Source organism: Drosophila serrata, unplaced genomic scaffold (assembly GCF_035046125.1).
Source record: "Drosophila serrata isolate PLE 108 unplaced genomic scaffold, ASM3504612v1 contig_184, whole genome shotgun sequence".
NCBI classification, from domain to species: domain Eukaryota; kingdom Metazoa; phylum Arthropoda; class Insecta; order Diptera; family Drosophilidae; genus Drosophila; species Drosophila serrata.
In genome coordinates, this window is record NW_028257082.1 from 3,470,793 (window position 1) to 3,495,863 (window position 25,071).

Sequence of the window (25,071 nt, forward strand, 5' to 3'; positions counted from 1 at the left end):
AATCGTAAAATAAAGATAAACAAATTAAAGGTGCTTGCTTCGCGCAGCCAAAAGTTGTTGTTCTTTTTATTATTAAACAAAATAGTCGTCGCTTCTCGCTTTTCGTAAATAAACTTCTTCTTCTCTTACTTCTTTTCGATATTTTCTTTTCTTCTTAGGAACAGCAAAACTAAACAAAAATAAATTAAAACTTAAAAAGAAACTCGTTTCGTTTGCAGCTTGTTTGTTTTTCAAAAGTGATAGGTTCTAAATTATAGCATACATTTAAGGTTTTATAACAAAAATAATTTAATGAGATAATAAATCAAGGGCGCAGACTTCAAAAATATATATTCCATTGAATCGGGGGCATCCCCCCCAGATCAAAGGCCATCACTAAGGTTGGTCCAACTCTCTCACAGCGTTTGGTAAAAATGAAAAAACATGGGATTTCGGAAGGTTCCTCTCTAACTTATTCAATTAAAAATACGAATCGCCATTTTCAATTTGTTATTATTTTTAGAAATTTGTGTTTCGTGATTCAAGTTTTCAAATCATCTTGTTAAAGTAATCTTTTACTTTTCGTGATAGAAGGGAGAGATACTGAATGTGTGTGGTGTGGGGTGGTATGGTGTGTTATCGAGTGGTGGCTGGTCAGCTCACTCAAAACAATCGAAGCGGAGGGCCTTCTTCAAGATATACTTCTATTGGAATGCCAAATTTGATGCGGAAATGAGAATTAGGAAACTTGTGAAACGTAATACGTAGGACGTAGGACATCGAACGTAAAACATACGAAGGGAATTGTTTAGAAATTTTTGTGGGGCCTGCATTTCAGTGCTGTTGAAATTTGAAAGGAGGAGACTGCTTATTTATATTACGGACATTCAGATATTGTAAGCAAACTGCTGTTTCTGCTGCTCATCGTTTGCTGTGGCGACGGCTGTTTGTGGTTGTTGCTTTCCCTAATTAATATAAAGTATAATAATCTCAAACTTGTCGTCTCAGATGCAGGTGCGAGGACGACGACGACGACGACGACGAGGACTGCGTCTGCTGTTGGCGTCAGGCATCCGTTCCATTTGGGTTCATGCCCACCGGCGACACCACCATCATATTGCCCGTCTTGGGCGTGTACACACTTGCATTGGGGTCCAGAGTGGAGCCGTTGTTTCCGTTTGCAGCAGCAGCGGCAGCATTTGCCGCAGCCACCTGAAATGCGGCCGCCACACTAACTGGCACCATCTGCTGCTGCTGTTGGGAGACGGCAAAATGATGTTGATGCTGTTGTTGTTGATGTTGCTGCTGTTGGTGCTGCTGTTGTTGATGCTGCTGTTGTTGATGCTGCTGCTGTTGATGCTGCTGCTGTTGATGCTGCTGCTGTTGTTGCTGCTGATGATACTCCTGGGCGGCAGCGCTCAGGCTGAGCATAGGCGAGGACGGTCCGGGACCCGACTGCAGTGGTGGCGTGTCATTCATGCGTAGAATGCTACTGGCCGGTCCATGTGGGCCAGTGTTCATACACAAATTGTCCGGCATCACGGCCAGCAGTTGGGCAATCTTGGCCTTGAGATCAATGACCTCATCCTCTTTGGAGCGACGATGGTCTGAAGTAATGCAATCGATCGGTTAGAATTGCATTTTTGACCCAGGTGCTGCTTATACTCACTGTCAGATATTTCGATCTGGCGCTTGGCAGCGCCCAGAGCCGAGAACAAGTCCAGCTTGACTCTCGTCTCTGCGGATAGATTCTTCTCGAGCGTTGCATTCTTGTCCTGCATGGCGGCAATGGCACTCAGCAACATTTCTGAATCGGTTTGAGAGGATTCACGGCTTCGTAGCTTCGCCTCCAGCATGCGGTACTGAGAAAAGTCAAGTCACTTAGTCCCAATATTATATTAAAGAATTTATTTGCATTCATACCTCTTGTTCATATTTCCGTCCGTGTTCCACAGCCAACTGTTTGGCTTCCTCCGTCTGCTTGAGCTCTCCACGCAGCCGCTTCTGTTCATCGTCCATCTGTTGGCGCCGTTGCTTGCATTGAGTGCTGCACTCGGGGCGTGCTGCCTTCTCCTCGGCCACCTTGCGCGCCTTTTTCTCGTTCGCCAGTTGAGCGTCCAGTGATTGCTTCTGGCGGCGTTCCTCGTTGAGTCGCCTTTCCACCGTCTGCAAGTTCAGCATGTCCGAGTGACGGGCATTGTTCAGCTCCTGGATACGTTTTTCCAATTCGTCGCACTCCTTCTGTTTGGCCTGCAGCGTTGACTTACTGGTCAAATTGGCGTCCAGCTTCTGGCGCAGCTCGTTTTCGATTTGCTTCATATGGCTGATTTCGGCGCGATACTTCTTCACATCGGCTTCCAGTTTGATGCATGTTTCACAAATCTTGGATACAACCTTGCTGGCAATGTGCGCGATAGCGTTGTTGCTCGAGGTGGAACTGGCCGATGAAGATACAGAGCTGGCATCGTTGTTGTTGTTATTGGCTGTGTTCTCCTTGTCCTTATCCTTTTGCTGCTGTTGAGCCAGCTGATGCTGATGGCTGTGATTGTCCTTGGCTGCGTTGTTGTCCTTTTTGCCGCGATTGCGTCGCCCTGCAAAAAGTATAACTTATTAGGGGACCTTTATTTTGACCTTGGCTTCTCCACATACCTTTGGGCGCTTTTTCAGCCGGAGGTGCTGGCTCCGCACTGCCCGTTTCGTCGGCTTCTAGATGATTAGCACTTCCATTGGGTACTGTCGCATAACCCGCCTTTTTATCTGTAAATATATATATGAAACTTAGTTATTTGTCGGTCTTCAAATGTTTGATTAAATATCTCAATAGGGTTATTCTTCGATTAAATCACAGGGTAATGAAACCAGAAGAACCCAAATCGATTAAATAACTTAATGACTTGAAGTAATAAACAAATTTGAACGATAAGATTATTAATCAGAGATTGCACCTTGCAAAGTTAATAGAATCAAAGCATGCCCATCCACTCACCGTGCTTGTTTTCCTTCCCGCCCTGCTGCTGTTGTGGATAGTTGCTGCCACTACTATCCCAGTCTGACTTCTCCTTATCCTTATCCTTACTATTAGTTAATGTGGCGCTTGTGGTTGCTGTGGCAGCGCCTCCATCGGCCTGGGAACTGCTATTTTTACCCCCATGCCGCGACCCATTGTTGTGCTCATTATCAGCAGCGGCGTCGCCCTTGTTGTTGCGATGCTTATTATCCTTGTCCATGCTGCGTCGATGGTTCCTTGAACCACCAGCGTGACCATTGGAGGTGGCTGCAAAGGGATATAAAAATAGAGCGCGTTAAGTGCATGTTTATTTATAGGGAAAAAATAATTGTGTTTTATTGATTTCACGGGGAAATGTACTTGGGGGGGTTGGGACGTATTAGTTGTTAGGAGAGCCTCTCTCTTGCTGGCACCCAGAGTTAGGTTTGCTTTGCAGCAGGAAGATAATGATATGAAGGTTTCGATTGCCGACTGTGGTTGCTGTGGGTTAGATATTGTGCCTTCAAGTCTTGGTTTTCGTGGGTTACATGCGCATACAGAAACATACATATGTGGCGGCTGGTAAGTAGTACGAATTAGTGGGTTCTTTGGTGTTGCTGTTGTGAGGGGCAGCAGCATGAAACAGCTTATGGACATTATTACCACCACAACAACCGTCAGCATCGACACCATCAGAAGAAGAGGAGGCGGAAGAAGAGTAAGAAGCAGAAGAAGAAGAAGGGAATGCTGCCGCCCCCGACTGCTGTTTTTGTTGATGGTGCTGTGTCGCCAAATTCGCAGTCATAGCAGCGGAAAGAGCTGAGACGGAAGTAGAACAAGTAGTGATTGGTGCACCTGTTGTGGCCGCGCTGGCTGCTGATGCCGACGACTGTTTGCCCGCTGACGACGCCGGGGAGACATAGCCCGTGGACGCAGTCACTGACGCACCTGACGCTGGCCCTGCAGCGGAAGACGTCGCTGACGACGCGGCCGTTGCGCTGTCATTCGTACTGTTGTCCTTTCCTCCTGCGCTGCCGTTATTATTGTTGTGGTTGCTGCTGCCACTGCTGTTACTATGATGGTGGTGATGATGATGATTACTATTGCTCGAGCTGCTGCTGGCGCCGGCGCCGCCGCTGTGATGATGCTCATGATGGTTTTGTGCTTGCGTGGCAGTGGCCAGAATGCCGTTCGCCGCCGCAGATGCTGCGGTTGCGGATGCGACCAAAGCCGGCGTCGTGGCCGAACCGTTGGCCACCACGACGGTGCTGGATGGTGTTGGCGCTCCCGCTGTTGTCGCCTCCTCAGTGGCCTCTTCGGCGGGAAGCGCCTGCTGCAATAACTGCATGTAAAACTCGTTGTCCTTGGCCACCTCTCGCTGCTTGCGTTGACGCATGCGGTAGCCCACATAGCTTTTGAAGCCAAATCCGAGTGTGACAACCGGATAGCCAATGCTGGTAAAAGAAGAAGAGGAGGATTAGAAGGAGTTTCATTAGTTAACGAGGCATGAAATTCTTACCAGTGCGCAGCGAACGGCCGGCAGAGATCCAAGTGCGGCATGTGGCGACTGTCCTTCCATCGAATGCCAACCTCGAGATAGACAAACAACATCCAGAGTATTATGGTCGGCAAACAGATGCCCTTATCTGAAATAGAACATGGATGGGTAAATATGAAGACGTCCGGTGACTTCAACTCCACAATGGTCTTTGTGGCTGACGTACCTGTATGCCAGACGTATTGCACCCAGACATAGGTGCTGGCCACGAAGAGCAGCCAGTGAACGGGTATGAAGAACAAACAGACCAGATCCGACGTTATCGCTATGCACACGAACAGCACGGAAAATGCCTGCAAAAGTAAGTGACCCCAATTAGAGTTTCGGTTGGAGTGAAGCCGGATCGGTGTCCCACTCACCAGGCCCTTGTACTTGAAGGAATCGTGCACGGAGCGGAGGAGTAGCCAGAATGGCCACAAGAACTCAAAGCGGAACATGAACATGAAATCGGCAACCATTACAATGGCCCAAAGTATCAAAAACTTCATGTACAGGACAGTTGTGCTGCAATTAAACAAGGGAAGGGATAACATTTTTGTTTTATAATTACTTAACTCATAATTTGATTAATTACGATAAGCTAATACACTTTTATTAAATTCCCAAATCAAACTTTCAATCCTCCATTGCTCTCCTTGAGTAAACCGATAACAGACAAAAACTTAATAATATACAGAAGTCACCAACCACCACCCAGGCTGTTTAAAATGCTTAATAAGATTATCATCTGGCTATGTCAAAGATTAAGTAGAAGTGACGAAACGAAGAAGCGGTCGGGAAGAGCAAATGCCGAAAACGAGTAGCGTCCAAATAAAAACATGCATAACATCATAAAACAACAACTATGAGGCGCAATCAAAAAGTAAACAAACGTATAAATAATAAAAATGCGAGAAGAGAGAACGAGTTCACATGAGCTACGCACTCTAGGAATTTCGTGCCTGTTCTCTTGCGCCTCAGAAAATCAGATAATCAACAAGAGCTCTGACTTGGGGGGCAGTTCGCATGCCAATAAATCGAAATGTGACTGTTTATCTTAATTAAGATGTGGCTCGATTGAATTATTGGAAAATATAAAAATATTTTAAAATTTTCAAGGCATTTGTAGTACCAAAGAGTAATTAACATGAGTAATTAACTTCTGCGCGCACTCAGAGTCGACTATGGACCTTCTTTACATGGTGACACTTTTAAATCATTAAATAATTTACTATGAATAAGTCCCTAAAACACACAAATTAATATTTTGAAACAAATTTTAGCTTGTAAATTTATGGCAAATTAGTTTTCTTTTAAGATTTCCATACATATTTTTGTACACAAAAGTAGTATTAGGAGCTCCTTGTATTATTTTCATATTTAGGTTTCTGGACAGATTATAATTAAAGTTGTCTTATCACTCACCTGCCGTACATGCCCTCTGTGATTTTGTTGCGCTTCATCGGCCGTCGCAGCTTGCCACAGTCCGCGTTGCGTCGCTTCATCTTGGATACCCGGCGTGTGCCTCGCCTCCCGCCTCCGCTAGATCAGTGCGTTGTCTCCTGTGTTGCTGCTACTTTCCTCTAATCAACTTATCAATTCTCGAACGGACCGATTTTCCACTCTTGGCGCACTACTCTCCACTCTCTACACTACACACTGCACTCTTTTCACTCAATAATCAGATGCTGGCGCTCCTGATGTTCCTGGTGGCATCGATGACGATGTCGGCGTGGTTTTGCTTGCTGCTGCTGCCGATGCGACGGCATCTCATTTACATGTGATGCGTTTGGAAAACGTTTCTCGCCTCCTGCTGAGCCGGCTTTTTAGGATTTAACACTGCAAGCATATGGGAAACGACAAGAGAGAGGAGGTCGGTTGTGAGAGATGCAGTGACACAAGGAGAACGGCGGCAAGAGCGTGAGAAAGTGCGCTCACTCTCGCGCCTCCTAACATTGAATTCGCTCGGGATATTGTCCAAATCTCGACAGCATTTTTATTTACACTCAACCGCCATTTATAGACCGTTAAAGACAAAAGGGTTATTTTTAGGCCTGCTCTGCTCTCTAGCCTACACTTTCGCTTTGTCCGACCAATATGTATTAGGTATAGTGCTCAAAAGACCTCGAAATTGCATTACCGAAATCGTTCTAAGGATTATCGACAAATGTTGAAAGATATGATTTGTGGAAGTGCAATGTCGACTGCAGGTCTTAATAATTCATGCAGAAATGCACAATTCCTTGAAAGCACACCTGTGGGCAATACAAAACTAGCTCAAATACGTGACAGTAAGGTGTGCAGCGACTGATTAGGGATACTCAATCGCATGCAAACTACATACATATGTTCATACATATGTACCTTTAGCACTCTATAAAATATATGTACACGCAAATGTATTCAGAGAGTATGAGGAAATTCTTAACTTTTTAATGAAATAACTTTAAAATAATCATTAATAATCCTTTAGCCGCCCTTAAAACCAAATCCAAAATTAATCCCTTTAAAAGCGAAGAGCATTCATTTAAATCCTCAGTAATCGATGGCGATAATTTCGAGGAAAGGGCTTGAAAATCACAAGTGCAGACGGAAACACACACACACTTGCCCACGTACACAAACAAATCAATGCAACGACGAGTGGAAAAGTGCGGGAGCTGTGCGCGTAACGGCGTATCCGGGAATCGGTGAAGAGGATGAGTCTAGGGAGGAGAAGACGAAAAGGATATGTGCTGGGCGCTCTTCTCAACATGTGGATGTGGATGCTGCCCGGTAAATTCGGTGGAACGTGGAACGTGGACCGTAGAGTAGACACACTCACACACACACACACACGCTCTGTTGCGCCAGCACAAGTGAAGGGAAATGGATGAAGCTACCATTGCGACTGCGCCAACTCAATCGGAAGCGGAACTATGCAGATTTCAAGGAAGCAGAGCAGAATCAGTGGCCTGGCCATCATCATCATCAGCATCATCATCAGCATCATCATCATTATCATCATCGTCCTCGGTCAGCGATTGTGTGTATGTATACGGGCGAAAACGTTTATAAATAGCATCCAAAAGTGGAGCGCATCCATCACAAGAGGAAGCTTCGCTTGTCAATGACGCGTCTGGCGCTGTTGCTCGATTATCCTTGTTCTGTTCCCGGTCATATTCCCCTTCCCGTGATGGACCACAAATGGACAACTGAATGCTTGCTGGTTTACGTACAAACATACATATGCATAATCTACATTCATCTGTATGTTTCTATTTTCATCCGCCATTTTGTAGTCCTGTCTGCTACCAAAAGGACTCGAAAGTATAATTGTCAAAAAGGCGGTATGCTATGCTTTGTGATAAATAAAATCATTGTCATTAGTTTTAAAGAAATAGCCCACAATAAGGACATCAGTAGTCAGTAATACAAATATTAAAACAAAAATATTTTTAAACTTGTAAAGAGTTTAAATATTTAAGTTCAACTCCCTGTGTTTACAAGTCGCGGAATTTATGAAATAAACAAAACTTTCTGCCATCTTGACTCCATTAAAACTGTGTAATTGTGTGATATTTGTGAAATTCATACCACAAACTTGGTTAAAGGCCACGAGTAGAAAATATTCTAGAAACAATAGCACGCAGTTCCAACTAACGCGAGAAATGACAATATTTTGCATAGATTTTTAAGTTTTTTTTTTTGCGTTGTAAACAATATCAGCCCGCCCCATCATCTATGACACCACAGATTTGAGGACAAAATTGATTAAAGGAACAGCTTGTTTTTAATGCCAACTACGTGTTGAATTAATTGCTGGATATTCCTCGTTCGATTTCTCTCCCTCTCTTTCCACTCTGTTCGTTTCTTTCACACTTTCCCAATTGCACTTTGGTGGCCAAAATGAGATCGCACTGACACACTCCCACTCACACGCCGTTGTTGCTGTGCTCACACATACACATTTACAGCTGTTTGGTCGCGCGCCTTGCATTTAGAAACAACAAAAACAACAAGAGGAGAGCGACAAGATTCGACTCGCACCGAAAGGCTAAAGAACTTTGATAAAATGCCGTTCTCGCTATACATATAAATTCGGTGGCCGATTTCTGGTTTTTTGCATAACGTACGGATCTGGCGATAACCACCACTCCACATTTCGGGCTCTGGTTTATCGTCCGAAACACAGACGCACACACACACACACATTACGTTATCTGATGGAATAATGACTTAATACGGGAATCGAGCAATGTAAATAAAGCAAACAAAAAAAAACTGAGTAACACTCATTGATGCCGGTCTCGATCACCTTCGATTTCCGAAAATAGCTAGAATAAAACAAAACATCGGTGTGCCTGTGTATGGGTATGCATGTTCGTGCAGGCGGAGAGCAGCAATAACAACATCTGAAGCGGGCGAAAAGTGAAAATTGTTCGATGTGCCGCGAGTGCCTTTGGTGGGGTCGAGTGGGGTGAGGGTAAGAGGTGAGCTTTCGAACAGCATCCACATCTGCCAGGAAGGAAAGCATCCTTGCTCTCCGCTGCCAGCGCCGACTGCGGTTACGTTTGCCCCTGTGCGCGTGTGTGTGTGTGCGGAACGCTGCCGTTGGTGTTAGTTGTTGGCGGCTGACACACGGACAGGGACACCTATGTGTATTTTTCACACTCCTCACCTACACTAACACAATAACACTCAGTCGAAGCATTGCAAAATTGCACACGTTTTTCAGTATTTAGCGCTCGCTTTTGACGTATTCAGCCGCACACGACCCGCGTCTGATTATTTCACTTGACTCTTCACACGTTTCGGTGCCCAATTTATTTATTTTCAAGCGGATTTTGATACAATTTGCACATTTCCCACAACTGCGCTGTGCCAGTCTGTGTGCATGTATGTATATGTGCACTGCTTACGTGTGTGTGCGCTGGTTTGTGTAGATTCTTTGGCACCCGAAAATTTTTCTTTGCACTTTATTAACTGCGTTGCTGCGACGCTTACGCTAAATTAGCACTGCATTTTCTCTCGGCGTAACCGTGACCGTTGTGCATTTATTCCGGGGAACTGTATTGATTTAAGTTTGTATTTCTACCGAAATTTGTATTTCTACTAGTGCTGGCAAAACGTCGGAGCACTATCGATACTATCGATGTTTAGATAAAGTTTTCAAGACATCGATTCTTTTGCACTATCGATACTTAGAAATAATTTTTTTTATTAATACTAACAAGAAAGGAAGCTAACTTCGGCACGCCGAAGTTTAGATACTCTTGCAGACAGAACTTCGATGACTAGGAATCCATACAATATAAATTATATATATTTATGTTAAAAAACAATGAAGTAATACCTGCTTTCATTTCATTCACCTATACATATTATATTTGCAGTTTTACATTCACAGATTTGCATTTTTCCTCCATATCTAACGATTGTTTGTATGACACCTATATGATTTCATCCGATTTTCATAAAATTTGACACAAAATTTAAGACTAATATAAAATGGCTATATCTCAAATTTGATGAAAATCTGCTAAAAACTGAAAACGTTATAATTTTTAATTGTATTAATTTCTCGATCTTTCCCATGGGAGCTATATGATATAGAAGTCCGATTTTCATAAAATTTTGCACAAAGTTGTAGAATAATATAAAATGGCTATATCTCTAATTTGATGAAAATCATTTGAAAACTGAAAATTTAGTTGAATTAATTTCTCGATCGTTCCTATGGGAGCTATATGATATAGAAGTCCGATTTTCATAAAATTTTACACAAAATTGAAGAATAATATAAAATGGCTATATATGGCTATTTGAAAACAGTTGAAAACTGAAAATGTTATAATTTTTTTTGTAAAAATTTTCGGATCATTCCTATGGCAGCTATATGATATAGTCGTCCGATCCAGCCCGTTCCGATATATATACAAGTGAGAGTATATAGAAGACTAACTACAAAGTTTCTTCAGATAGCTTCTAAACTGAGAGACTAGTTTGCGTAGAAACGGACAGACGGACAGACGGACATGGCTAGATCGACTCGACTGTTGATCCTGATCAAGAATATATATACTTTAAAGAGTCGGAGGTGCCTCTTTCACTGCGTTGCAAACTTCTGACTGAAATTATAATACCCTGTAAGGGTATAAACAACGATTTTATACATTCATTTGATTTCGCTTTTGGTTTTTTAAGCTATAATAACGATAATATACTATTTGCACTCTTAAATTAAAGTTTTTGGTTTCAAATATTAAGATAGTTAATTAAAAACAAATGAAAAGTGATTGTTTTTAATACAAATATTTATACATGATTTGTTACTTTTCAATTCATATTTACACTCTTTAAGATTATTAAATTAGTAAAGAAGACTAATTAAATTCGTAATTAAACATTAACCATAGTAATAATAATAATTATTAATATAATGTAGATAAAATATTTACACGGCTTAAGAAATCGATAGTATCGATGTCTAATTCGAAAAACATAGAAAAAATCGATAGTGGAAAACATAGATTTTTTGCCAGTTCTTATTTCTACCGAGAGAGCTGGTTCTCTCGTGATAGCTATCGAATGTCTTTATCGGTATCTTGAGAACGAATCGTTTTGTGACGAGGGTATTCCCTATCAGCTGAATTTTTGAATTTAGCGAACGTTTCACAGCTGTTTGCCGCTTAAATTTAAAAAAATATGCAAACGTCAAGGCGAAAGAGGAATTAATTATTAATTAGCCAAACAATTTCGATTCCTCCTTACCACTTAAATGTTCTGATACCGTGATACTGAGGTCCAGGCGAAAATAAATTGGAAAAAATGTACGCTTAAGAAAGAAAACTCTTGTGAGGAATTTAAATCTTAAACAACTGTAGAGCCCAAACAAAAATATTTTAAATTTATATTTAGATATAAAAATGCATAGAAAAGCCCTATTGACAAAGGGTGAAGATCCCAATAGGATGGAAATTCATATTAAATAGTTAAGTTTAATAATACAACTTACGATTGATGTTTTTACTTTTTATTTTATAGTATCCGATATAGTATAGGTATATTTGAATTGTACATTATTATGCGTGTACCTAATATCTTCGCATTATAAACAATCTGAGTGTTAAATAGACTCTTAAAACTAAATACATAACAAAATAATAAACATTTCAAGTGTTGCCTTGCGATTGCTGATTTGTTTCTTCTTGGGCTCTAATACGTCTACTGACGATGCTCCCCTGTCGATTTCCTGTCCATACAATTCGTTTCCTTTGCTAATTATTTTCTATATCTGTCTGTAAATCTGTTGCTCCACATATCTAGTTCTCTGTGTTTCCTATTGTACGTACGTGTATCTATAGTTGTGTTACGCGAAATAAACTGGTTCTGATTTTAAAAGCGACCGCGACCCAACCTCGTCAACAAATGCTGCGTAATCTCAGGATAAAAATGGTAAAATTTCGTTCGCATGTATTACATTTAAGTTACTTGGTAAGGAAAATCATAAATTACACTTTTTGAAATTACTCAAATATGCGTTTGTTCTTCACTTGATCTGTCTGTCGCCTATGCATTGGCATCAGTAGCTGCTGATGCATCCGCTGATGGCTCCTCCGCTTGGATCTCAGCAGCCGAAGGTGTTGGAGTCGATTCTTCTTTGGGCGCAGCCTCTATGTGAATAGTCTCCGGTTCCGGAACCGATGGGGCAGAAGCAGCAGGAGCACCATCTGCTACTTCTTCATCTGCTCTCGAAGACTGAGCTTGAAACGATGGGTCCGAGACCGTGGGAGGTGGCAACTCATCGTAAAGCGGCGTACAGGCGGGAGATGCATCTGCTTGTGGTTTCGGGACTGATGAATCACTCGCCACATTAGCTGGCTTTGCAAAATCTTCCTCCGCCGATGTCTGCGTAATCTCCTGAATGGGCTCGCCGCTCGAGGAATGATGAGCAGAACCTTCCGCTGGTTTCTGCGCCTCCATTCTCGCTTCGTAGTCCTGGAGTTCTCGATCCCAATCTTCCTCGGTGTCTTCAGCCGCCTCCGAGGAAGCCGGTGGTGCGCTTTTATCGGCGTTTGCTAAATCTTCGTTATCTGCATTCTTGGGTTTCAGCTCTGACTCCGGAGCCATCTTATTACTACCATCTTCCATGGAGCCAATCGAATGACGGCTGTTGTCGTCCCTCGAGCCTCGTCTGTTGCCAAAGCCTGGACGCTCACGATCCTCTCGTGGCCCCCCGCGTCCACCACCTCGTGAGTTCATGGCACGACGATCATCAGCCATTTCTCCACCGCGTTCACTACGGAACCTATTTCCGCCTGGACCAGGACCACCTCCTGGTCCGCCCCGGCGCTTGAAATTGTTTCCGGCCTCGTCTTCATCGTCACTCCAACGACCTCGACCGCCGGGGCCAGGCCCTCCTCCGCCGCCGCCCATGCCTCGTCCTCCTGGGCCTCCTCCTCCCGGACCTCCTCGTCCACGTTGTTGGTTGTCATTAAAGGGGTTTCGCGGATTAAAGAAACCTGCAAATACAAATAGTTTTAAGTAAGATCATAGCATGCCAGAAAATATCGATGTACGGATATTTGGACACAAAATGCGTTATTTTTTTTTTAATATTTTGAATTACAATGTTTCGAACTTTACAATTTTTTTTAATGTGATAATTAACGCGATATTTTTGGCGATATACAAATATATCCTCTTTATATATGTGACTAAGTGTAAATAATGGGTATTTGATTTTTCGCGAAGATAGTTTAAAAAAATAACATTTTTATTTCAGAAACCAGAATTTTTTGAATCTAAAGAAAAAAATAATACACCTTCTTAATCGGTTAAACAACCTATGCCTTTTTTCTCACCTGGTCCCTGTTGTCGTCCACCTCCTGGAGGACCACCTGGTCCACCGCCCCCTTGATTCCGCATGAACATGGGTCCGACACCGTTGCCACCACCATTTCCAGGTGGTCCGCCCATACGCTGCTGGTTGAAGGCAGCCGGCGGCGGAATCCGCATCTGCATTAGGCTGGTGGGCTGATTGAATCGATTGTGATTCATGTTGGGCGGGAAAAAGTCACCACCTGGTCCGCCATTGTGGCTCCCACGCGGTCCCACCATGCCCCGCGGACCCCCTGGTCCACCGCGATTATCAAAGTCTGCAAGTTGAAAAGGGTATATTTATGAATTGTCAAAATTGGTTTACTTTTGTAATCTGAGCTTACCCAAGAAGTCTGGCCGGGGCATTCCGTGATCAATAGGATTTAGATTTAGACGCGCCCGGGCCTCATTAAATGCCGCGTTCGGTCCAGGTCCTGGACCAGGTCCCGGTCCCGGTCCACCATTACCGCCGCCATTCTCGGGGCGCCAACGATCCGACTGCTCAACCACTTCATCCCGTCCGCCCCAACGCGAGTTGGCTTGCCCTCGAGAGCGGTCCCTATCCCGCTCCCGTTCCCGTTGTTGGAACATCTCGTTTGCCACAGCAGCAACTGCCACATCGACACTATTGGGCGATGGGTTGAAGGCGGCTGCCTGCTGTTGGGACGGCAATGGAGGCGGAGCTTCCTCAAGGTCCATTTCGATGTCCATTTGATCGTCGCTCACGTTGCCACTATTTGCAGACGATGGCGGTCCTCCGCTGGATATGGGTAGCGGCAAGGTGGCACCTGGTGGTGGGAACGGATTTCCTGGAGGCAAGCCCATGGGATGCGGAGGTCCACCAATGCCTACAATAGTTTGTACATATAAATACGGGATTATTTCAGTTCTGCAACCCTGTTGCAGAAGTAGTAGCTACCTGGAAATCCGGGAGGCATCATCGCCGGTGGCATCATCATCGGCGGGGGCATATTGGTAGTTGGCATCATCATCGGAGGTGGCATGTTGGTTGGCGGCATCATCATTGGTGGTGGCATATTAATGCCCATAGGCGGGCCCATCGGGAATTGACCCCTGCCAACTATCCCCATGAGCGATGGAGGTGGCGGCGCTCCTGGTCCTGGTGGCGGACCTACAGGCCCTCCCACTGGTCCCACGGGCCCCACCGGGGGCGGTTGAGTCGTATCAATGCCAAAGATCATGCCAGGTGGCGCAACACCAACGGGTACCGCATCCGCGACGGGCGTACTCTTATTGTCCTTTCCGACATTTTTTACTTGGTTAATTTTCTGCTTCATCCATCCAGGCATGGTGTCCTCGTCGAACATGCCACCCTCCTCCAGGCTGTCAAAGTCTGTATCAGTGCTGAGCTTAGACCATGGAATGTAAGTGACTCCCAGTTCCAGGTCCCAGAAGTCCTTCCACTCCTTGCTCTTCACTCCCTTGCCGGCCGCCCAAGAGATGGTGATGGCACGTCCCTGGAGTTTGTGATTTTTCAGCGCCTGCATTGCTTTGTGGGCATCCTGGCGACGATTCATTACTATGAAAGCGCATCCTCGCGGCACAATCTGATCGATGCTAACTATATCGCCATATTCGCCAAAGGTGTCGGATAGCTCCTCTTGGTAAACAAGCTTCGACAGGTGACCTACCCACAACGTAGTACTGCACACTGTAGATTACAGAAAAAAATAAACAACAAAGATTAGAAGGGGTTTTATGTAAATGCTTTGGACGTAGATATGCAAGACAGTATCGATATTTGACGCCAAGATTCATATATAAATAGCAATTAATGTAAATGAGATAACTCGATATTTTGCTTGATATATCGAATGACATACAACCCTAGTCTGGAAGTTCCTTTGACTCGCTGACCTGTGTGCATGTTGCAGTTGAAGGTTGTTTTAAGAACTAAGTAACTAACAATTTAATTTTTTTTTATGTTTCATAGGGTAGTTATATTATATTATCATTTGATTATTATAAAATTAAACTTTAATTCTCAAATCATACAAAAATTTATATATCTAGAAGATGAACTTATGTTGAAATACAACACAAATATTTGAAATGTTAAGCTATCGGGATAGCTTCAAAACTTAACGTAGAAATGGACAAACGTACAGGACTAGATAGGCCTTTTAATATTCAGCCAGTTTGCACTATAAGTAATATGCTATTTAGTGTAGGCTTATTTGAAAGACTATCAAATTTAATCGTTTTACTGAGAAACGCTTAAAGTTCTTAAAACAAAGTCATGCACCGAATCATATGATACAAAATTGGTACCCTATTTATGGTACATGGAGTATTTTGTGTTCCTTATATAAATGTTCGATTAAAAACCTTGCTCGAAAACGCATTATCATGGGGATTGGGTACATAGATTTACAAATTTGCCACATTATATATGCTCAAGAACCACTAAAGCTAAAACACACAAACACACACGTCAACTGAGCCAAGGAGCTGCCTGCAGAGAAAAAAAAGGATTTTCTTTCGGATTAGGAGAAAAAAAGTTCGATGGAAACAATGGATCTCAATGAGCCCAGCTGCTTGAGCGCTCTTTGAGAGCCATTTTCCGATCGCGAATCATAGTTACCACTGAGGTGCTCCTTTTTAATATCCGGCAGGCCCTTTTTGCGGCGCTCCCGTTCGTGCTCTCGGTCTCGCTCCTTGTCCCGGTTGCTGCGTTCCATGCGATCCCTGTCCCGTGATCCTCGTCGCCGACTGGAGCGTGGCGACCGAGTGCGGGATCTTGAACGGGAGCTGCGTCGCCGCCGATCGTTTCCCGGGCCGCCTCCTCCTCCGCCTCCGCCAGCGCCTCGTCCGCGCGGCGACCTAGAACGGCTGCGACTGCTCCGGCGGCTCCGCTTGTATCGATCACGGTCCGGGGTCGGACTGCGCGAATCGGCACCATCCAGGTTGATCACCTATTGGAGTCGATGGTAGTGTTTGCAAGAAAATTTGAGAGAAGTGGATACGTGATAAAAACGTTAACATTTCGATAAGCTTAAAAAATTTGAGTGGGTCCGGGAGCGGAAATGGAATTGGGATTGAGATTGGGATAGGATTAGTGGCAGATGGGACATACTAGACTGAACAAAGACAGCTTTCTTTGGCGTGTGTTGACGTGTGGTTCTGTTTTATCTTTCACTTTCGACGAATTCTATTCCGTGGAGTCTTTTTTTAGGCATTTTTCATTTTTCGTTTTCGAGCAAGATTTGAATTCTTGAATTTACATATTAAGGAACTTACCAAACGTTGTTATAGCATCAGGCAACACGGGTTGTTCCGCCGGACATAACTGGTCTTTCAAAACCTTACCTTTAGCTTCTCATTAACGTATTTTATATAAAACCATCTATTCTTTATGATTGACTTAATATTCAGATATTGGCAATTGCCATTATAGGCATTCAAAAATACTTTAGGGGCAGCATTCAGTTAACTTTTAGGCGCGGATAAGGGATGGTGTAAACGAGGTTTTTGTAGGCTTCCAAAAGGGATTTAGGATTTAGTTTAAGGCGAATGATATTTAAAATGAAATTGTAAAGGCATATTACAAAAAAAAATTATATTATTATAGTCAAGTTAACTGAATCGATTTGGTCTTCTGAACACGCCGAAATTGCATCGGTTATAACAACATTTATGGCACATATTCTACGGCTCAACTGCACGTCAGCACAAGGCACCAGTGGCATCTGGTTGCGACTTCCAATTATAAACTAATGATATAATACTGAGCTATGTTTATGCTTTTGGACAGTAATTCCAATCCGATCACATGGCCAAGAGCATACACCACAGCTTTAAGATAGATAAAGGAGAAAAGATTTAAAAGGTATACCTCAATGGTCTGCTGCTCCGATATGAACTCCACATCCTTGTTGAGGTCCATGCCGTCATTGAGGTTCATACCCATATTCATTCCCATGCCCATCCCCATGCCAGGCGGCATGCCGGCAGTGCCCTAAAATAATAGATATAATTGATATTGGATGTCTAAGAACGCTGACGACTCTTACATACCTTCATAACATTTTGAAAATGCTGCTGTAAAGCCTCGTCCGGATACCGGTGCTTTTGGTTCTCCTCCTGCTGCTTAAACTTCTGAAAGTTCTGCAGCGTCTGCAGCTGCCGCAGTACGTTGGGATCGTTGAGTAGCTGCTTGAGATTGTTGTTCTGCAATCGGAAATTGCCAAAGGAGACGTTACACAAATTTTCAATAAAAAGTCGGTAAATAATATGCGTAAAACTAAGCAAAACTACCAAACTATAGGGAAACGAATAATGGTGAATGAAAAAAAAAATGTAAATGCAAGAAGTTAATGGCTCATACGTCTAATAGCTTGGAGGAGGTGGGCGGCGAGTCGTCGCCCATGCAATGGTGGTCATCGGCCATCAGCATGCCATCATCCTCATCCTCGATAATCTCCCGCACCCGGTAATCGAGGTCGTGCGTGCTCTTGCTGTGCTCCCTCTTGTGGTGGTGCGACTTGCTGGATTTGCTTGAGCAAGAAGCCCCGGACTGACGCTTGGAGTAATGTTGCTCCGAGTAGTGGCGCTTGGAGCTGCCGCTGCCGCCACCACCGAACTTCTCATGACCCAGCTAACGAGTTTGAGCGAGGACGAAAGGTGTTGTTAGAGTTAGCAAGACATGAGTGAGAGAAATATTCAAGTAGCAGACAGTAGAGATGTTGTGTGTGTGTGTGGGTGGTTGTGTTAGTAGGCAGACTCCAATCCTCCAATCCTAATGAAGGATTTCACTCACCGACAAGTCCGGCATGGCTCCTCCCATTTTGTCGTCTCCGATGGCACTGCTCATGCTGATCTCCATGCCACTCATGCCCGAGGTGTTAAGCAACCCGTTTGGGCCGCTTGAGATGTCCGCCAAGCTAAGGGCATTACTGCTACTGCTGGTACCGGGACCCACGCCGCCGCCGGAGCCACCGCCAGGGCCGATCGGCGGCATCTGGTGATAGATGGGATGATTGGGGTCGGCGAGGTCGAAGATCGGCTGGATGACCTCCGACTTGAAGACGTTGTTTTTTTGCCACAGGTTCAGCACCCGGATAATTCGGCTCTTGTCCTCAGGCGCGCACCGAAACAGATTGGCGAACGTCTCCGTCAGGTTGCGTTGGAAGCGGGGCGCGAAGACGTCCTTATCGGTGCCATACTGATGCCGTGACTGGCGCACTATTGAGTCGATCACATAGAGGCCTGGCACCTTGTACTCCGGCTTGCACTTGAGAATGAACTTTTCCACGCTCTGCACGACGTGCTTGTAGAATTTAATGGCTCTCATCGCCGACCGGGTGATTGCGGCCATCTTAGCCTTAGAAATTGGCGGCCGGCTATCATAGAGTCCAGAGAGCTGCAACGAAAACGAATGGCATTGGCATGAGCATGGGATGGGGCATGGTGCACGGCACGGCACGGCACGGGTAAGGGGATCCGGGACTGGCAATTATCGTTATCGGGTGCTGCGCCACCGCGCAAAGCAACCCTGGGCGGCGCTTGTCGGAAAAATTCTGGGCCCTGCCTGGAGAGATCTCTATTTGCGGTGCCCACCACCCAGCCAAAATCTGGCCGGATATTGTGTAACCGCCTCCAGACTCAAGCCGCACGCTTTGCAGCCCCTTCGGACACCGTCCGACATTCCATCCGGCGTTATTTTCCAGCATCCATCCAACTTACCTCATTGTTGAAAGCCACGACAGTTTCCATGTTCAATTATTCGTTTCACTCACGGCGGACACTCACGAACTTCAGATTTGCATGCTTTGATTGGTATCCACAAACTTTTACAACACGCCGATCGCTATTTCGTAAACTTTTCAGCGTTTTTCACGACTTTTAAAAAGATTTTTACAAAGCGTGAAAAAAATGGCTGCCTTATTGCCCAGAGCGTTGCCACACCTGTTATCTTTACACTTACTATCGATATTACAGGTTAAGTATCGATAGTATCGAGACAACCTAAGACTAAAAGGTATGGCAGCTTCAACTTGCGTTGCCAGACTGAGTGAAAACTGTGGCAAACACTGTGGTAAATTCAGTCAGTGTTGCACAGCACATAAGTCTGTGTCAAGCCAAAAGTGTTGTAAAGGACTCCAGCGTAAATAATAATTAAAAAGAATAAATAATCAACATGAGCTCCAACCACCGCCCCCTGGACGAATCTGACATCCTTCTAATTCGCACCATTCGTGAGACCCCGTCACTCTACGATCCTCAACTACCATCCTTCCGACTTTCGCAGCGGAAGGAGGAGGATTGGGCTAAAGTTGCGGACGTCCTCAACATCTCTATTACGGACGCACGGCGTCGATGGACGTGCCTCCGTGACCGCTACTCCCGTGAGCTCAAGCAGAAGCGCCTGCATCCGACCGGCGAGTTCGGGCACAATGACTTCTTCCGAAAGATGGACTTTCTGCGGGACTTTGTGCGAAAGCGGCGCGAGCGGCGGGGACGCGACCGGGACAGGGACCAGAAGCCCGCAGGTTGGCTCAAGGTGGACATGCGTCGGCGGCGAATCCGGCTGCCTCTGGACAACGACACTTTGATCGAGGACCATGGCTCGCCGGAATATGAGGAAGGCGAGGAGCAGTCCTATCAGACCAAGCTGGAGGTGCAGACAACGCATTCGGAGACCTATTCAGTGCTCGTGGAGGCGGACGAAGGACAGGAGGAGAACGATCACGAGAGTTTTGAAGAGTTCGATCCGGAGGGCGACAATAAGCCCCTATCCAGTACGGTGGTCACACTCCATCCGCAGGATACCACTGCCAAGGCAAGCGTCGTGCCGCCTGCCGAATCCGTCGATCCCAGCCAAGAGAACGTAAGCGACTACGTAGTCTGCGTGGCCAATACGAGCCAGGAGCGGGAGCAATGTGCCGCAGAGATAGTCACCCCGAATACCTCGGAAACGGAGGACGACTTCTTCTGCAAGTCGATCGCCGCCTATCTGCGTCAGCTCTCGCGCGTGCACAAGATCAAGGCAAAGGTGGAGATGTACCAGATACTAGAGAAGTATATACTACTGGAGGAGAGCGGGACCAGGGCAGGTGCGGGTCCTGGCGGTGCATCGCGGTCGGGTACTGGCTGAAGCGGTTACATAGCTACTTATGTACATAGATTTTAATATATAGTTTTTTAATGCAGTACAAATATACAAAGTGACGAAAATCTTTGAGCTTAATCTATCTGTGAAGAGTAATAGAGCTACCTGCTCTTACAAAGTTAGACAAATCTTTGAGCTTAATCTATCTCTGAATAGTAATAGAGCGTCCTGCTCTTAACAAAAGTCCTCGTTGATTATATTGGCGTCAACGGCCAGCCCTCGCTCTTTGAGCGCCTTGGATACCAGACGGTGTTTCTCCTGTCGCTGCTCCTGCTCCCGACGCTGGGCGTCCAGGATTTCGTCGACGGATATTTCTTTGAGTGGGAGTTTTTGCTCCTTCTCACGATCCTGTCGAGTGAGCGCAAATAGTATTAGTGCTTTTTAAACCTAGCTGAATACTGAGGGTATCTGGTTCCACTTACAATTTCGCCCAGCAACACCACATTCTCGCCACGAATGATGAAGACTCCACGTGGAATGTCGCCGTACTCGTTGCCCACATGTATCCTCTCGATGGTGCGCTGCAGCACCAGGTTGGCGAACTGGTCCACCGAGCGCAGATATCCAATCAGCGTCCGTCCGTCCCGCAACAGAACCATTAGCTTCTCTGTAAAGTGCCGGTTTTAGGACTCTGTTCAATGTAATTCGCTAAATCAGCCGCGTCTACTCACTGTCAACCTCTTCCAGAAGATGAGCTGTGCCAGCGAGGGGATTAAGATCGTCCATGAGGAGATAGAGGTAGATTTACGCGAATAATTTAGGGCTAAAGTTTAGACTTTTCCTTAAAAAAAACAAATGCTGTTATCGATGATAGTGCTATCGATGCTTTCGATCAATCATGGCTCATGAACGAAGAAGAGTTCAAGACGATGCCAGACTGCCTAAAAAATACGACACAATTCAGAAATCCATGGCAAGCTTTGTGGTATTTTGAAGATCCCGGTGGTATTTTTAAGCGGTCCATGCTACGGTCACTCTGGTTTAGAAACAACATTGCAGGAATAACAAGAAATATCACGAAATATACGTAAAATGAAGTGAGTTTCAGGGTCGGATCAATGAAAGGACCTCGTTAATGTCTCCCCAATAGGCTCAGCGTAGACGGCCTGCTCGTCTACTTCCCGTACGAGTACATCTACCCTGAGCAGTATGCTTACATGCTGGAACTGAAGCGGAGCCTGGACGCCAAAGGCCACTGCCTGCTGGAGATGCCTTCGGGGACCGGCAAGACGGCCACGCTACTCTCGCTAATCGTTGCCTACATGGTGGAGCACCCCGAGACTGTGCGCAAGCTAATCTACTGCTCCCGCACGGTGCCGGAGATTGAGAAAGTAATTGCCGAGCTGCAGAACCTGATGGTCTATTACGAGCGCAATTGTCCGAATCCGCCGCCCTTGACCGGTCTGGTGCTCAGCTCCCGTAAGAACATGTGCATCCACCCCGAGGTGAGCAAAGAGCGCGAGGGCAAGGCGGTGGACGGCAAGTGCTATGGCCTAACGGCCAGCTACATTCGCGACCGGCACGAGATGGACACAGAGACGCCTATCTGTAAGGGTGTATTGCCGATTTCCGGTTTCCAGCACTTAATATATTGTCTTTTGCAGGTCAGTACTTTGAGGGATTCAGCTTGGAGGGCAAGGAGTCCACACTGCCGGTGGGAGTGTATAGCATCGATGATCTCAAGGAGTACGGTCGATCACGGAACTGGTGTCCCTATTTTCTGGCCCGCTATGCAGTAAGCATCGATGCCCAATCCCTGGGACTGTTTACATAGTGTAGTGTTGTCCCCCTCCAGATTGCCCATGCCCACATTGTGGTATACAGCTACCATTACCTGCTGGATCCGAAGATAGCCCAGGTGGTATCCAAGGAGATGAGCCGCGAGTCTTGCGTGGTTTTCGACGAGGCGCACAACATCGACAACGTGTGCATAGACTCGATGAGTGTTAAAATCAACAGACGGACCGTGGAGCGAAGCACAAATGCTTTAAACCAGCTGACCAAACTGGTTCAGGAGTAAGAATCTATCCTCAAGCCTATTTATGCAAGCGATTTCAATGTCTTTTCTCATGCTTACAGCATTCGTGAAGAGGACACAAATCGCCTAAACGAGGAGTACCAGCGCATGGTTCAGGGCTTGAAAGATGCCAGTGTGCAGCGGGACACAGACATGATTCTGGCCAATCCTGTTCTGCCCAATGATGTGCTAACAGAGGTGGTGCCGGGAAACATTCGCAACGCCGACCACTTTCTCAGTTTTCTGCGCCGCTTTATAGAATATATTAAGACCAGGCTACGAGTCCATCATGTGGTTCAGGAGTCGCCTGCGGGGTTCCTCAAGGATATTTCCTCCAAGATTTGCATTGAAAGAAAACCGCTACGGTTCTGTGCTGAACGTTTGTCTAGCTTGCTGCGCACCCTTGAGATCACTGATTTGACAGAGTTCGGAGCTCTCACTCTGGTGGGTTTTATGCCGCACTTTTATAACTATATTGGGAAGTAAAACCATATATATCTCTCCTTACTTTAGATCACACACTTTGCCACTTTGGTATCCACCTATACGAAAGGTTTTACCATTATCATCGAACCCTTTGACGATAAAACGCCTACGGTATCGAATCCCATATTGCACTTTAGCTGTCTGGACTCCTCCATAGCTATGGCTCCAGTTTTCGGGCGTTTTCAGACGGTTGTTATCACCTCGGGCACATTGTCGCCCATGGACATGTACCCGAAGATTCTCGACTTTGATCCTGTGGTCATGAGTAGCTTTACCATGACGCTGGCTCGTCCGTGTCTACTGCCCATGGTACTAAATTTTACCATTTATGCCACCGATTAGTATAATAATATTTCCTGAGCAGATCGTGTCCAAGGGAAACGACCAGGTGGCTATATCCTCCAAGTTCGAGACGAGGGAGGACACCGCTGTGATTCGTAACTATGGCCAATTGCTAGTGGAGGTGGCCAAGACAGTGCCTGACGGCATTGTTTGTTTTTTCACATCCTACTTGTACTTGGAGTCTGTGGTGGCCTCGTGGTATGATCAGGGCATTGTTGACACCTTGCTGCGCTACAAGCTGCTGTTTATTGAAACCCAGGACAATGCCGAGACGAGCTACGCCTTGATGAACTATGTTAAGGTGAGCTATTCAAACACTTGTGACTGCTAAGGCTTCTCTCCGAATGAGCTTGGCCTAGTTAGCGTCCACACACTTTTAGCCACATTTTTTTAGAATGGAGCATTTCGATTCCGTCAGAGCGCTGGTTATGTCGTTTGATAACCGACTTTGACTTATAGAGAATATAATAAGATTATATCTAGTTGCAATTATACTTTTCGAAAAGAAGGAACGTGTTACAAATTCTGTTGCTTATCTGTAAAGAAACTAGTTAATCTCTAAATCATGCAACCTTTCTTTTTACAAAAGATAAAAAATACTTATTCTTACTTATTTACCTATAAACAATAACATTCTGATTATGATCGTTAGAAGCTTCTGCAAGAGTGTACAGCGATTACAATCAAACTTGACTTAAACCTTTTTCAACTTGCAGGCCTGCGATTGTGGTCGCGGAGCGGTGCTGCTGGCTGTGGCGCGTGGCAAGGTCTCGGAGGGTGTGGATTTCGACCATCACTATGGTCGCGCGGTGCTCATGTTCGGCATCCCCTACGTGTACACGCAGTCGCGCATTCTCAAGGCACGGCTTGACTACCTCCGCGATCAGTTTCAGATACGTGAGAATGACTTTCTGACCTTCGATGCCATGCGGCATGCGGCGCAATGTGTGGGCCGGGCGCTGCGCGGTAAGACAGACTATGGTATTATGATCTTCGCGGACAAGCGTTTCTCGCGACAGGACAAGCGGTCACGTCTACCCAAGTGGATTCAGGAGCATCTCGTGGACAGCTTCTGCAATTTAAGCACAGAGGAGGCCGTGCAGCTGGCTCGACGATGGCTGCGACGCATGGCGCAGCCTTTCACACGGGAGGACCAGCTGGGTATCTCCCTGCTGACCCTGGCCCAGCTGGAGAACATGGAGCAGGAGAAGCTCGAGCGCCAGGCGCAGGGCAAACAGGGCGTGGGTGGTGAGGTGCAGGAGCTGTAAAACGTGGGAAGTGCTCGCTTACTCGCTCAGCCAACCGGCTCTTTGTCCGACCACCGCCTTCCGGGAATAACTCAAGTCGGTGAGCCGTCAGCTAATGACATTGAATGCCATTAAAAGCGAAGCGCGCAGCGTTGAGGCTGGAAAATTTAAAAGTTAAATCTTTTTTGTTTGTGTTGGCTGCCATGCAAATCGGACGTAAATGTCCAATTAATGGCTAATTAATATTATTTATAATTTCGCAGGCATGACTAACGGGGCTGCTCAAGGCGGCGAAAGGGCGCAAGCGCAGCGTAGCTCGAGCTTTGCTCTTGCACTTGTGTTTGTAACTATATATCTATACTTGTTAGTTGCGTTTTTTATTGAACTTCAATAGTTGATTGGCCACAAAGTATTAGGAACAGTGTGTAGGATAAATAAATTCGAAAATTAAGATTATTTTATAAATAATTTTCTTTCCCTTAA

The 25,071-nt window shown here is 45.4% G+C and overlaps 5 protein-coding genes across 16 annotated transcripts; 2 read left to right on the forward strand and 3 right to left on the reverse strand.

Annotated features, from left to right (window-relative positions):
* Nucleotides 1–24: 24 nt before the first annotated feature.
* LOC110179196 (macoilin-1) lies at nucleotides 25–9,660 on the reverse strand. Of its 9 annotated transcripts, none has more exons than XM_020946614.2 (11): nucleotides 9,404–9,660; nucleotides 5,928–6,341; nucleotides 4,883–5,027; nucleotides 4,690–4,816; nucleotides 4,485–4,611; nucleotides 3,914–4,419; nucleotides 2,966–3,253; nucleotides 2,629–2,736; nucleotides 1,903–2,570; nucleotides 1,649–1,841; nucleotides 25–1,586 (listed from the first exon to the last, which is right to left on the reverse strand). In XM_020946614.2, the coding sequence occupies exons 2-11, from the start codon at nucleotides 6,005–6,007 to the stop codon at nucleotides 1,045–1,047; spliced, it is 2,784 nt and encodes a 927-aa protein (XP_020802273.2). In that variant the 5' UTR covers nucleotides 6,008–6,341; nucleotides 9,404–9,660; the 3' UTR covers nucleotides 25–1,044. The 9 variants fall into 9 exon arrangements, with proteins under 9 accessions (XP_020802273.2, XP_020802272.2, XP_020802269.2 ...); XM_020946613.2 differs by having other exon boundaries at nucleotides 3,821–4,419; XM_020946610.2 differs by having other exon boundaries at nucleotides 3,629–4,419.
* A 1,841-nt stretch (nucleotides 9,661–11,501) lies between these two features.
* Isha (Insulator su(Hw) mRNA adaptor) lies at nucleotides 11,502–19,394 on the reverse strand. 4 transcript variants are annotated; one of them, XM_020946645.2, is made up of 10 exons: nucleotides 19,071–19,394; nucleotides 18,145–18,747; nucleotides 17,713–17,982; nucleotides 17,403–17,555; nucleotides 17,221–17,343; nucleotides 15,970–16,300; nucleotides 14,284–15,036; nucleotides 13,709–14,212; nucleotides 13,349–13,642; nucleotides 11,502–13,006 (listed from the first exon to the last, which is right to left on the reverse strand). In XM_020946645.2, exons 1-10 carry the CDS (start codon nucleotides 19,098–19,100, stop codon nucleotides 12,054–12,056), a joined length of 4,014 nt encoding a protein of 1,337 aa, XP_020802304.2. In that variant the 5' UTR covers nucleotides 19,101–19,394; the 3' UTR covers nucleotides 11,502–12,053. The 4 variants fall into 4 exon arrangements, with proteins under 4 accessions (XP_020802304.2, XP_086684255.1, XP_086684256.1 ...); XM_086828129.1 differs by lacking the exon at nucleotides 17,713–17,982; XM_086828130.1 differs by lacking the exons at nucleotides 15,970–16,300; nucleotides 17,713–17,982; nucleotides 19,071–19,394 and having other exon boundaries at nucleotides 18,145–18,345.
* Nucleotides 19,394–20,561, forward strand: hng1 (hinge1). The gene has a single exon (XM_020946664.2). It carries the CDS (start codon nucleotides 19,525–19,527, stop codon nucleotides 20,479–20,481), a length of 957 nt encoding a protein of 318 aa, XP_020802323.2. The 5' UTR covers nucleotides 19,394–19,524; the 3' UTR covers nucleotides 20,482–20,561.
* On the reverse strand, nucleotides 20,508–23,719 carry LSm1 (U6 snRNA-associated Sm-like protein LSm1). The gene is made up of 3 exons (XM_020946665.2): nucleotides 21,168–23,719; nucleotides 20,919–21,103; nucleotides 20,508–20,844 (listed from the first exon to the last, which is right to left on the reverse strand). Exons 1-3 carry the CDS (start codon nucleotides 21,220–21,222, stop codon nucleotides 20,671–20,673), a joined length of 414 nt encoding a protein of 137 aa, XP_020802324.1. The 5' UTR covers nucleotides 21,223–23,719; the 3' UTR covers nucleotides 20,508–20,670.
* On the forward strand, nucleotides 21,440–24,761 carry Xpd (general transcription and DNA repair factor IIH helicase subunit Xpd). The gene is made up of 8 exons (XM_020946663.2): nucleotides 21,440–21,533; nucleotides 21,587–22,044; nucleotides 22,101–22,231; nucleotides 22,292–22,512; nucleotides 22,576–22,957; nucleotides 23,027–23,308; nucleotides 23,364–23,642; nucleotides 24,058–24,761. Exons 1-8 carry the CDS (start codon nucleotides 21,529–21,531, stop codon nucleotides 24,607–24,609), a joined length of 2,310 nt encoding a protein of 769 aa, XP_020802322.1. The 5' UTR covers nucleotides 21,440–21,528; the 3' UTR covers nucleotides 24,610–24,761.
* The last annotated feature ends 310 nt before the right edge of the window (nucleotides 24,762–25,071 follow it).

Bases quoted from the DNA above. Each gene is read 5' to 3' on its own strand.
- Isha (XM_020946645.2), bottom strand. From the start codon at position 19,100: ATGGAAACTGTCGTGGCTTTCAACAATGAG. The intron at 18,748-19,070 runs GTAAGTTGGATG...TTTTCGTTGCAG, and splicing joins TCGTGGCTTTCAACAATGAG to CTCTCTGGACTCTATGATAG. The intron at 13,643-13,708 runs GTAAGCTCAGAT...TTCAACTTGCAG, and splicing joins GCCCCGGCCAGACTTCTTGG to ACTTTGATAATCGCGGTGGA.
- hng1 (XM_020946664.2), top strand. From the start codon at position 19,525: ATGAGCTCCAACCACCGCCCCCTGGACGAATCTGACATCCTTCTAATT.
- Xpd (XM_020946663.2), top strand. The intron at 22,513-22,575 runs GTAAGAATCTAT...TCATGCTTACAG, and splicing joins CTGACCAAACTGGTTCAGGA to CATTCGTGAAGAGGACACAA. The intron at 23,643-24,057 runs GTGAGCTATTCA...TTCAACTTGCAG, and splicing joins CCTTGATGAACTATGTTAAG to GCCTGCGATTGTGGTCGCGG.
- LSm1 (XM_020946665.2), bottom strand. From the start codon at position 21,222: ATGGACGATCTTAATCCCCTCGCTGGCACAGCTCATCTTCTGGAAGAG. The intron at 21,104-21,167 runs GTGAGTAGACGC...GGCACTTTACAG, and splicing joins TCTTCTGGAAGAGGTTGACA to AGAAGCTAATGGTTCTGTTG. The intron at 20,845-20,918 runs GTAAGTGGAACC...CTCACTCGACAG, and splicing joins TGGTGTTGCTGGGCGAAATT to GATCGTGAGAAGGAGCAAAA.
- LOC110179196 (XM_020946610.2), bottom strand. From the start codon at position 6,007: ATGAAGCGACGCAACGCGGACTGTGGCAAGCTGCGACGGCCGATGAAG. The intron at 4,817-4,882 runs GTGAGTGGGACA...TTACTTTTGCAG, and splicing joins CCTTCAAGTACAAGGGCCTG to GCATTTTCCGTGCTGTTCGT. The intron at 4,420-4,484 runs GTAAGAATTTCA...TTCTTTTACCAG, and splicing joins CGGCCGTTCGCTGCGCACTG to CATTGGCTATCCGGTTGTCA.